Source organism: Nerophis lumbriciformis, linkage group LG08 (genome assembly GCF_033978685.3).
Source record: "Nerophis lumbriciformis linkage group LG08, RoL_Nlum_v2.1, whole genome shotgun sequence".
In the NCBI taxonomy this organism is placed as follows: domain Eukaryota; kingdom Metazoa; phylum Chordata; class Actinopteri; order Syngnathiformes; family Syngnathidae; genus Nerophis; species Nerophis lumbriciformis.
The window spans coordinates 45329208-45342500 of record NC_084555.2 but is presented as its reverse complement, the minus strand read 5'-3'; the positions used below and the strand labels follow the sequence as shown (position 1 = coordinate 45342500).

General features: G+C 36.0%; 1 protein-coding gene and 1 long non-coding RNA gene across 2 annotated transcripts in view; one reads left to right on the top strand and one right to left on the bottom strand.

The window, feature by feature from the left end:
- Positions 1 to 4958, top strand: part of LOC133611866 (uncharacterized) — a 5464-nt gene extending 506 nt beyond the window's left edge. Inside the window, exon 2 of the long non-coding RNA XR_009816061.2 lies at positions 4692 to 4958. This is a non-coding gene — a long non-coding RNA (uncharacterized lncRNA). The remainder of the gene's footprint in view (positions 1 to 4691) is intronic.
- The window catches only part of chp1 (calcineurin-like EF-hand protein 1), a 14662-nt gene extending 9394 nt beyond the window's left edge, over positions 1 to 5268 (bottom strand). Inside the window, exons 1-2 of the mRNA XM_061969023.1 lie at positions 4952 to 5268; positions 4663 to 4735 (exon numbers count right to left, since the gene is read on the bottom strand). Coding sequence (XP_061825007.1) covers positions 4663 to 4735; positions 4952 to 5018 — 140 coding nt within the window. The 5' untranslated portion in view covers positions 5019 to 5268. The remainder of the gene's footprint in view (positions 1 to 4662; positions 4736 to 4951) is intronic.
- Between the last annotated feature and the right edge of the window lie 8025 nt (positions 5269 to 13293).

Below are 13293 nucleotides of genomic sequence, written 5' to 3'. Positions count from 1 at the left end.
ATCATTATCATTGATTGTACTTATGTTACTTATCCTTATCATTGATTGTACTTGTTACTTATCCTTCTTATATTGATTGTACTTATATTATGTTACTTATCCTTCTTATTATTGATTGTACTTATGTTACTTATCCTTCGTATTATTGATTGTACTTATCTTATGTTACTTATCTTTCCTATCATTGATTGTACTTATATTATGTTACTTATCCTTATCATTGATTGTACTTATGTTACTTATCCTTCGTATTATTGATTGTACTTATCTTATGTTACATATCTTTCCTATCATTGATTGTACTTATATTATGTTACTTATCCTTATCATTGATTGTACTTATGTTACTTATCCTTCTTATGTGGATTGTACTTATATTATGTTACTTATCATTCTTATCATTGATTGTACTTATCTTATGTTACCTATCCTTTGTATTATTGATTGTACTTATCTTATGTTACTTATCCTTCTTATCATTGATTGTACTTAGATTTTGTTACTCATCTTAGTGACTGCACATATCTTATGTTACTTATTTTACTGAGCTTACTTATCTAATAATACTTATCTTTTCTTACATTACTTATCTTATCTTGCTGATTGTACTTATCTTTTTTATTATATAGATTGTACTTATCTTTCCTACTGATCTTGCTAGTCTTTCTTACCTATCCAACAGATCTTACATACTTTTCTTGTGTTAAACTTACCTTACTTCCTGTTGGGACAACTGCGAATAACATTTTGAAAAAAGCTCAAGTCACCTTAACTGCCAACGTGACAACACGCGGTAGGACAAGATGAACCCAGACTTGTTATGTGTAAACAGTGGATTTACACACCCTTTGTAGCAAATGTAATCATTGGCGGCCTCGTTTCTTATTGCACACATTTCCTACAGTAATGATCAAACTCTTGAGTTAATCACAAACTCTGAAATTGACACCAAGTTCCTCAAGTTTGACTTGAGGAAGTTGTCCAGTGTATACATAAAGACGCAAACTAGTCAACAAGCTTTTTCACTGGTGTTGCTGGTAATAAAATATGTTTCCAGAACGATGAGTAATATATGAACAAAGAAAACCAAAAAGATAAAAAACATGAAAACAATAGAGGACATAAAGGACATAACATACATCAAAAATGCACAGAGTTGATGGAACGAGCTGCCATTACTACATACGGTTACAAAAGTAAAACTACGAAAAACCCAAAATGTATGCTATGCTATCTGAACAAAACATCCACGTTAACTTTGTTTGGAATAACTAGAGGTGTCAAAAATAAGTTAATTCATGCGATCAATCTAAAAAAATATTGCATTGCTCATGTACTAACACACATAAACTATGCAATTTATTTTGACTGCACATGCTCCTTTACCTTCTAACCTATTGTAATATTAAAATTGCCCTGGTGTTATCTCTCGTGAGTAAAGTGGGCTTTCGACGCACCATCCAACACATCTCCCCATTATGCTCGGACTGCAGTCAAGGGGGGCAAACAATTGAAGGGAGTGTGTAGTAGAGATGTCCCGATCCAGGTTTTTGCACTTCCGATCCGAAACCGATGTTTTTGCACATCCGATCCGATACCAATACTGAGCATGTATTAAAGTTTAAAGTTATTTAGCCTACTTAGTTGTCAGAATCATGTTGAAAAGGGTTTTAGTACTCTTGATAACAACTAGCCAGCTGAATTAGGGGAGTTTGAATAATACACAATGGTTGGTAACAAGAAGCCTGGCCTGTTTATTCAAGGATAAACACAAAATAGACAAAATTATACATGACAAACAGAAATGGCACCATTGAACTAGGGCTGGGCGATATGGCCTTTTTTTTAAAATATTGCAATATTTTAAGGCCACATTGCGATACACAATATATATGTGGATATTTTGCCTTAGCCTTGAATGAACACTTGATGCATATAATCACAGCAGTATGATGATTCTATGTGTCTACATTAAAACATTATTCTTCATACTGCATTAATATATGCTACTTTTAAACTTTCATGCAGAGAAGGAAATCACAACTAAAAAAAATCACTATTTTTTTCATACGGTGTTGATGTGGAAATGTTTGCCTCTGCATTTTGATGGTGTGGACGTGTGGCACCGAACGGAGATAAGCGTCTCGACAGACGTTACAATATTTGAACAATGATGACGAAAACTGTTATGCGCTTATTTTTTATTTGATTTTGTGCGTGGCATATATTTGCCGTGCGCAGAGGACGCTTGAGCAGTGCGCAATTGCACAGGCGCGCACCTTAGAGGGAACATTGCTAGCCCAGCTGCGCTAGCATCACAGCTAACGTTAGCCATGCTGCTACCTCTCTTTTCGGGGAGGGCGTATACGTATGTGACGTATGACGTGACAGTATGTGACGTGTGTAAGAAGGTGCGCTTGCTGTCTGTGAGAAGGAGACACAGGAAAGAGTGAGAAGAGCCAGTCGTGTAATGCCAGCAGCTAAAAGCAATTGCGTGAGAATCCACAGACCTGTGGATGTGTTGAAGGTGTGCTGGAAAATGCGGAACGAAAATAAGGGATGTATTATGTATGTATTATTTAAATCGGTGCGTTGGAAAACACGGACCGGAATTTTTTTTTAAACTGGATCTGGATCGGCATTTTCCCATGCCTTGCCGATACGCATTTTTTGGCAAATATCGGCGGCCGATCTGATGCAAATATCGGATCGGGACATCCCTAGTGTGTAGATAGTTTTTTTTTTGTTTTTTTTTTAAGTTTACATTTGTTCAAGAGCAAGTATTGATGCTGAGTTATAGACATTTTATCCCACTCAGGTTGTTTGTGTGTTTTGCCTTTTTTTTTAAAATAATGTTTACAGCATTATTTGCACTTTATACTGTTCACTTTTTTGCTGTTCAATGATGCCATTTCTGTTTGTCATGTATAATTTTGTCTATTTTGTGTTTATCCTTGAATAAACAGGTCAGTTTCTTGTTACCAACCATTGTGTATTATTCAAACTCACCTAATTCAGCTGGCTAGTTGTTATCAAGAGTACTAAAACCATTTTCAAAATGAATCTGACAACTAAGTAGGCCATACTTGCCAACCTTGAGACCTCCGATTTCGGGAGGTGGGGGGGGCGTGGTTAAGAGGGGAGGAGTATATTTACAGCTAGAATTCACCAAGTCAAGTATTTCATATATATATATATATATATATATATATATATATATATATATATATATATATATAAGAAATACTTGATTTTCAGTGAATTATATATATATATATATATATATATATATATATATATATGTATATATATATATATATATATATATATATATATATATCCATCCATCCATCCATTTTCTACCGCTTATTCCCTTTTGGGGTCGCTGGAGCCTATCTCAGCTACAATCGGGCGGAAGGCGGGGTACACCCTGGACAAGTCGCCACCTCATCGCAGGGCCAACACAGATAGACAGACAACATTCACACTCACATTCACACACTAGGGCCAATTTAGTGTTGCCAATCAACCTATCCCCAGGTGCATGTTTTTGGAGGTGGGAGGAAGCCGGAGTACCCGGAGGGAACCTACGCAGTCACGGGGAGAACATGCAAACTCCACACAGAAAGATCCCGAGCCCGGGATTGAACCCAAGACTACTCAGGTCCTTCGTATTGTGAGGCAGATGCACTAACCCCTCTTCCACCGTGACGCCCATATATATATATATATATATTTATTTATTTAATTACATATTTATTTTATTATATATATATATGTATATATATATATATATATAATAAAATAAATAAATATATATATATATAGAATTCACTGAAAGTCAAGTATTTCTCTTATTTATATATATATATATATATATAAATAAGAGAAATACTTGAATTTCAGTGTTCATTTATTTACACATATACACACACATAACACTCATCTACTCATTGTTGAGTTAAGGGTTGAATTGTCCGTCCTTGTTCTATTCTCTGTCACTCTTTTCCTAACCATGCTGAACACCCTCTCTGATGATGCATTCTGCTTCGTCTCCTTGTTGTGTGCGCAGTTGTGCACTGCACTCTCTAAAAGCCGTAGATGTTATTGTCACATATGCATGTACAGTAGATGGCAGTATTGTCCTGTTTAAGAGTGTCACAACTTTGCTGTTTACGGCAGACGAACTGCTTTACGGTAGACGAAAACGTGACTGCTGTTGTTGTCGCGCTGGGAGGACGTTAATGAAACTGCCTAACAATAAACCCACATAAGAAACCAAGAACTTGCCCTCCATCATTCTAGTTATAATGTGATTGAGCAGGCACGCTGTTTATATTGTGGGAAAGCGGACGTGATGGAGCTGGAGGGGGCGTGGCCTCCAGCTCGCCTGAATTTCGGGAAATTTTCGGGAGAAAATTTGTCCCCGGAGGTTTTCGGGAGAGGCGCTGAATTTCGGGAGTCTCCCGGAAAATCCGGGAGGGTTGGCAAGTATGAAGTAGGCTAAAAAACTTTCAACTTTAATACATGCTCGGATAGGCCAGTATCGGTATCGGATTGGAAGTGCAAAAACAACATCGGTATCGGATCGGAAGTGCAAAAACCTGGATCGGGACATCCCTAGTTCCAACACGAGTAAGAACTGGTACAAGGAGTCCTCACCTCAGAGTTCCATTCTCTCCTTTATCCAGGCTGGTGAAGCGGCTGTACAGACGAGTGATCTGACTGTGGGAGACTGCAATGAAATAATAAGAAGACATGACAAGCTTTATGATGCCAGTACAAAACCAACAGAATAATACTGGAAGCCATAAAATGTGTTCCTAATCAATTTCCTTGTAAAGATGCAACTTCAGGAAATGGCAACATCCCCGAAAGCAAACTAGCATGGTGGCTAGCTAGCCCACTGATGTTTATGTTTATCAATGATAGAAATAAACACACAACTCACAGCCGGTCTCCTTCTTGATTTCTTCAATCTCCTCTTCCCTGAGTAACGTGGACGCTCTGGAGCCCATATTGAATGAACCAGCAGTTTTGGGTAATTTCAGTCTCGAATTTGGCAAAAACTAGCGAAGTGGCTAACTGTAGCAGCAAGCTACACGCGCCGAGCGAGTTTATGACGACTACCGCGTACTTTACCGATTATAGTACTTAATTAGTTAGTAACTAGTTTGTCGTTTGTTTATCTTAAACGCCCGCAACACTGGCCAAAGTGTTGTCATCCAGCGGAAAGGCGACCTTTATCTTCCTGGTATATCGAGTGGGCGGGGCTGTAAGGGTTACAACAAACATAGACATGTATTCAACAGCAACGTGCCTACGTGGCGGCCATCTTGGTGGGGGCAAAGTTCCCGTATTAGGCAACACAGGTACGTTAGAATAGAATAGAATAGAAAGTACGTTATGAATCCCTGAGGGATATTCAGCACCACAGTTCGCTCACAATAAACAATAAACACTTAGTGTAGGAGCCTAATAGAGAGCCATACTTGAATCCATGTTTATTTTATTATTTTTGAGTGATTGATGTGTGTATGTCAGTGTGTACTAGAGATGCGCGGTTTGCGGGAACAACCGCGGAGTCCGCGGATTATCCGCGGATCGGGCGGATGAAATAAAAAAAAATTAGATTTTATCCGCGGGTCGGGTCGGGCGGTTGAAATAAAAATAAAAAAGATTTTAAATAGATTCAGGCGGCTCGTCCGCCTTCGCCGCGGCCGGCGTCACGCGCAGCAGGTAAGCAGCTTACCTGCCCGCCACCCCCGTGGCCGGGGGCTCGTAACAGGGGTCACTCCGCGCGCTCCGCCCGCGCAGCTTACCTGCCCGCCACCCCTGTTGCCGGGGGCGCGTAACAGGGGTCACTCCGCGCGCAGTGCGCTCACGAAAGGGGTGGGGCTCACCCTGGTTGATATAGACAGCAGGACGGTGGCCATGGAAGTCGGAACCCGCTAAGGAGTGTGTAACAACCCACCTGCCGAATCAACTAGCCCTGAAAATGGATGGCGCTGGAGCGTTGGGCCCATACCCGGCCATCGCCGGCAGCGAGACGCGCTTGGAGGTGCGCTCAGCGCGGCTCCCATATGATTGCGCACTGGTGTGCGTCTGGGCCGTGACAGCGTGGCATGCGAATGTCTGTGCTGCATTGGATCAGTCTCCTTTCTTTAACAGGCAAAAGCTTTATAACCTCACTAATGCCTTGCATCGTCTATATTAGATGTATAACAACGGGCGGATGCGGTTCTGATTAAATGTTACATCGGGTGGATGGCGGATGGTTGACGACTTTCTGATGCGGTTGCGGATGAAATAATTGCCTATCCGCGCATCTCTAGTGTGCACCCTCTGCAGGTGGTGAAAAGTTCCCACGCAGGCCTATAAGGGGCAGGAGCGCGCTGGGCGCGTGATTGGCAGTCGGGCACCAGCATACCGTCTTTGACCTCACCTGTCTGTAGACCTCGGCTTTATATATGCTATTTTGTTTCCCAAATATTCTGTTCCTTGATTTTTGTAAATAATACAATCTACAATCGCGCTGCTGGATCAGTTTGAATTACTGGATGGGTAGCGGGAAAAGGAAGAATACGTGACAAGGAAGGCTGTGTATGGTGTGAGTCAGACAAGATGCCCGCGCCCCAAGTGGAACAAACATTTGAACAAAGGTGATATAGGAACAATAACTTTCAGTGTTTTATGCTACTTCACTTAGGTATTATTTACATGTGAATAATATAAATACAGTCTATTATACAGCATGATTCACATGTGAATAATACAAATACAGTCTATTATACAACATTATTCACATGTGAATAATATAGTCTATTATACAGCATTATTCACATGTGAATAATATAAATACAGTCTATTATACAGCATTATTCACATGTGAATAATATAAATACAGTCAATTATACAGCATTATTCACATGTGAATAATATAAATACAGCCTATTATACAGCGTTATTCACATGTGAATAATATAAATGCAGTCTATTATACAGCATTATTCACATGTGAATAATACAAATGCAGTCCATTTTACAGCGTTATTCACATGTGAATAATATAAATACAGTCTATTATACAGCATTATTCACATGTGAATAATATAAATACAGTCTATTATACAGCATTATTCGCATGTGAATAATATAAATACAGTCTATTACACAGCATTATTCACATGTGAATAATAGAAATACAGCCTATTATACAGTGTTATTCACATGTGAATAATATAAATACAGTCTATTATACAGCATTATTCACATGTGAATAATATAAATACAGTCTATTATACAGCATTATTCACATGTGAATAATATAAATACAGTCTATTACACAGCATTATTCACATGTGAATAATAGAAATACAGCCTATTATACAGTGTTATTCACATGTGAATAATATAAATACAGTCTATTATACAGCATTATTCACATGTGAATAATATAAATGCAGTCTATTATACAGCATTATTTACATATGAATAATATAAATGCAGTCTATTATACAGCATTATTCACATGTGAATAATATAATTACAGTCTATTATACAGCATGATTCACATGTGAATAATATAAATACAGTCTATAATACAGCATTATTCACATGTGAATAATATAAATACAGTCTATTACACAGCATTATTCACATATGAATAATATAAATACAGTCTATTATACAGCATTATTCACATGTGAATAATATATATACAGTCAATTATACAGCATGATTCACATGTGAATTATATAAATACAGTCTATTATACAGCATTATTCACATGTCCATCCATCCATTTTCTACCGCTTATTCCCTTCGGGGTCGCGGGGGGCGCTGGAGCCTATCTCAGCTACAATCGGGCGGAAGGCGGGGTACACCCTGGACAAGTCGCCACCTCATCGCAGGGCCAACACAGATAGACAGACAACATTCACACTCACATTCACACACTAGGTGAATAATATAAATACAGTCTATTATACAACATTATTCACATGTGAATAATATAAATGCAGTCTATTATACAGCATTATTCACATGTGAATAATATAAATACAGTCTACTATACAACATTATTCACATGTGAATAATATAAATACAGTCTATTATACAGCATTATTCACATGTGAATAATATAAATACAGTCTATTATACAGCATTATTCACATGTGAATAATATAAATACAGTCTATTATACAGCATTATTCAAATGTGAATAATATAAATACAGTCTATTATACAGCATTATTCACATGTGAATAATATACATACAGTCTATTATACAGCATGATTCACATGTGAATTATATAAATAGTCTATTATACAGCATGATTCACATGTGAATTATATAAATACAGTCTATTATACAGCATTATTCACATGTGAATAATATAAATACAGTCTATTATACAGCATTATTCACATGTGAATAATATAAATACAGTCTATTACACAGCATTATTCACATGTGAATAATAGAAATACAGCCTATTATACAGTGTTATTCACATGTGAATAATATAAATACAGTCTATTATACAGCATTATTCACATGTGAATAATATAAATGCAGTCTATTATACAGCATTATTTACATGTGAATAATATAAATGCAGTCTATTATACAGCATTATTCACATGTGAATAATATAATTACAGTCTATTATACAGCATGATTCACATGTGAATAATATAAATACAGTCTATAATACAGCATTATTCACATGTGAATAATATAAATACAGTCTATTACACAGCATTATTCACATATCAATAATATAAATACAGTCTATTATACAGCATTATTCACATGTGAATAATATATATACAGTCAATTATACAGCATGATTCACATGTGAATTATATAAATACAGTCTATTATACAGCATTATTCACATGTCCATCCATCCATTTTCTACCGCTTATTCCCTTCGGGGTCGCGGGGGGCGCTGGAGCCTATCTCAGCTACAATCGGGCGGAAGGCGGGGTACACCCTGGACAAGTCGCCACCTCATCGCAGGGCCAACACAGATAGACAGACAACATTCACACTCACATTCACACACTAGGTGAATAATATAAATACAGTCTATTATACAACATTATTCACATGTGAATAATATAAATGCAGTCTATTATACAGCATTATTCACATGTGAATAATATAAATACAGTCTACTATACAACATTATTCACGTGAATAATATAAATACAGTCTATTATACAGCATTATTCACATGTGAATAATATAAATACAGTCTATTATACAGCATTATTCACATGTGAATAATATAAATACAGTCTATTATACAGCATTATTCAAATGTGAATAATATAAATACAGTCTATTATACAGCATTATTCACATGTGAATAATATACATACAGTCTATTATACAGCATGATTCACATGTGAATTATATAAATAGTCTATTATACAGCATGATTCACATGTGAATTATATAAATACAGTCTATTATACAGCATTATTCACATGTGAATAATATAAATACAGTCTATTATACAGCATTATTCACATGTGAATAATATAAATACAGTCTATTACACAGCATTATTCACATGTGAATAATAGAAATACAGCCTATTATACAGTGTTATTCACATGTGAATAATATAAATACAGTCTATTATACAGCATTATTCACATGTGAATAATATAAATGCAGTCTATTATACAGCATTATTTACATGTGAATAATATAAATGCAGTCTATTATACAGCATTATTCACATGTGAATAATATAATTACAGTCTATTATACAGCATGATTCACATGTGAATAATATAAATACAGTCTATAATACAGCATTATTCACATGTGAATAATATAAATACAGTCTATTACACAGCATTATTCACATATCAATAATATAAATACAGTCTATTATACAGCATTATTCACATGTGAATAATATATATACAGTCAATTATACAGCATGATTCACATGTGAATTATATAAATACAGTCTATTATACAGCATTATTCACATGTCCATCCATCCATTTTCTACCGCTTATTCCCTTCGGGGTCGCGGGGGGCGCTGGAGCCTATCTCAGCTACAATCGGGCGGAAGGCGGGGTACACCCTGGACAAGTCGCCACCTCATCGCAGGGCCAACACAGATAGACAGACAACATTCACACTCACATTCACACACTAGGTGAATAATATAAATACAGTCTATTATACAACATTATTCACATGTGAATAATATAAATGCAGTCTATTATACAGCATTATTCACATGTGAATAATATAAATACAGTCTACTATACAACATTATTCACGTGAATAATATAAATACAGTCTATTATACAGCATTATTCACATGTGAATAATATAAATACAGTCTATTATACAGCATTATTCACATGTGAATAATATAAATACAGTCTATTATACAGCATTATTCAAATGTGAATAATATAAATGCAGTCTATTATACAGCATTATTTACATGTGAATAATATAAATGCAGTCTATTATACAGCATTATTCACATGTGAATAATATAATTACAGTCTATTATACAGCATGATTCACATGTGAATAATATAAATACAGTCTATAATACAGCATTATTCACATGTGAATAATATAAATACAGTCTATTACACAGCATTATTCACATATGAATAATATAAATACAGTCTATTATACAGCATTATTCACATGTGAATAATATATATACAGTCAATTATACAGCATGATTCACATGTGAATTATATAAATACAGTCTATTATACAGCATTATTCACATGTCCATCCATCCATTTTCTACCGCTTATTCCCTTCGGGGTCGCGGGGGGCGCTGGAGCCTATCTCAGCTACAATCGGGCGGAAGGCGGGGTACACCCTGGACAAGTCGCCACCTCATCGCAGGGCCAACACAGATAGACAGACAACATTCACACTCACATTCACACACTAGGTGAATAATATAAATACAGTCTATTATACAACATTATTCACATGTGAATAATATAAATGCAGTCTATTATACAGCATTATTCACATGTGAATAATATAAATACAGTCTACTATACAACATTATTCACATGTGAATAATATAAATACAGTCTATTATACAGCATTATTCACATGTGAATAATATAAATACAGTCTATTATACAGCATGATTCACATGTGAATTATATAAATACAGTCTATTATACAGCATGGTTCACATGTGAATTATATAAATACAGTCTATTATACAGCATGATTCACATGTCCATCCATCCATTTTCTACCGCTTATTCCCTTTGGGGTTGCGGGGGGTGCTGGAGCCTATCTCAGCTACAATCGGGCGGAAGGCGGGGTCACCCTGGACAAGTCGCCACCTCATCGCAGGGCCAACACAGATAGACAGACAACATTCACACTCACATTCTAGGTGAATAATACAAATACAGTCTATTATACAACATTATTCACATGTGAATATTATAAATGCAGTCTATTATACAGCATTATTCACTTGCCATCTACAACCACTGAATGTCCCCACCAGCTTCGCCACGGTGCAGACACACAGGTCCCATCTTCTTCTTCTTATTATTATTATTATTTTAGTTTTCTGGCGGGTTGTAGCCATGACAAAGTACCAAGAAGACAAACCATGATAAACATTTTGAACTTGTTGATAATCTTATCTATCTCACCATATGACATACAACTTACTTAACAAATTATTATTATTTTTAATGTTATTAATTATTTCGTTTTTTTTAAATTAAATTTTATTTTATTGAGTATATTGTGAGCAAATTGAGAACAGGAAGTGAGCAAAAGTGTTAGCAACTGCTATGTGAAGGAAAAGGGGTAGGCTTCAAAAAGCTTTGCTTCTTCCTACTCCTTTTCGAACATGTTGAATAGAGAAACTGGAAATTGTGATGTATCATGTTGTAATGGTATGCGTGTTCCAAATAAACTCAAACTATAAACCATAAACTTAGAAGTTCCATCTACTTTATTCATGTCTATCGGTGGGATACGACAACGTAAGGTAGCGGGGTAAGTGCCTGATTAAAAATAATGAACTGGATAGAGCGCTACTTGCCTGATCAAAAATACTGTACAGTGTCGTTACTTCAAGTCGTCTAATGGTTTGTCACGGTTAGACATAATAATCATATTTACAATAATATGAAAGAGATTTGAAATTGCGCACCTTGTTGCTCCTATAAAGATGAAACAGCCCAGTGTCTGTAGTTGCAAAAGGCGCGCTTACTGAAAAGTCAAAGTATGAGGGGGCCATTTTCTTATTATTTTGTGGAGAGAAAAAAAAAAAGTATATTAAAAACTAAAACACACTGTATATTTAAAGACAACAATTTGTTTCCGTTTTGTGTTGTAGGTGGCATTATTATAATTTTTTTAAATCGACATTTCAACTTTTCCTTGCATTCTGTTAGACATCGATAGCAGAAAGCATATTGTCGCCGCAGTCATACGTCACTTCCTTTTGCACAGCCCTCCAAAATAAAAGCGTACAAGTAAAGGCGCAATCACATTATCCGTTCCAACACATTCTTACTGCTGTTTTATTTTCAAACAATGTGTTGTCTGTCTAATTGTAATAAATGCAAACGAGGCGTGTTGGCTGAGTTCTCAACGTTTACTCACACAGCGTGCTCATAACCACATTCTCTCTCTGTCGGCATGGCGACATACAACACTTCCCAGGGCTACCGCGCATGCTCGTCACTACTGTTGCATGCTGGGCAGTGTAGTTCATATAGTCCCTGGCTCATAACATCACATTGCGGGTCAACTATAAATACTTATTTATGGCATTTAATTCAGAACTGTTGAAACATAGTGTTGGTAAAAATATATAAACTTTGTATAATAGTTCATGAACGAGACCTCTTTTAGAAGAAAATGTATCCCATTTCTGATACATCGAATAAGGACCAGCGGAGGGCAGCAGTACACTTAAGATGGGTTTAGTCTGGAACACACAGAAGCTAATACAAATAAAACCAGAATAAATGACAAATTACAAAAAAACAGACTTTCTTTGAATCTCAGTAAAAGCAAAACTAATGCTATTTGGTAACAGCAGAAGAGAAAGCCAAATACAAATAGCGCGGAACTTGAAAGAGTAAAATAAACATTTTGGGTGTAATAATCGATGAGAAAATGAACTGCAAATATCATATAAAAAATATGCAACATAAAGTGGCAAGAAATAGGTCAATAATGAATACATCAAAGTATGTTGTGGACCAAAAATCACTCCATATTCTCTCCTGCTC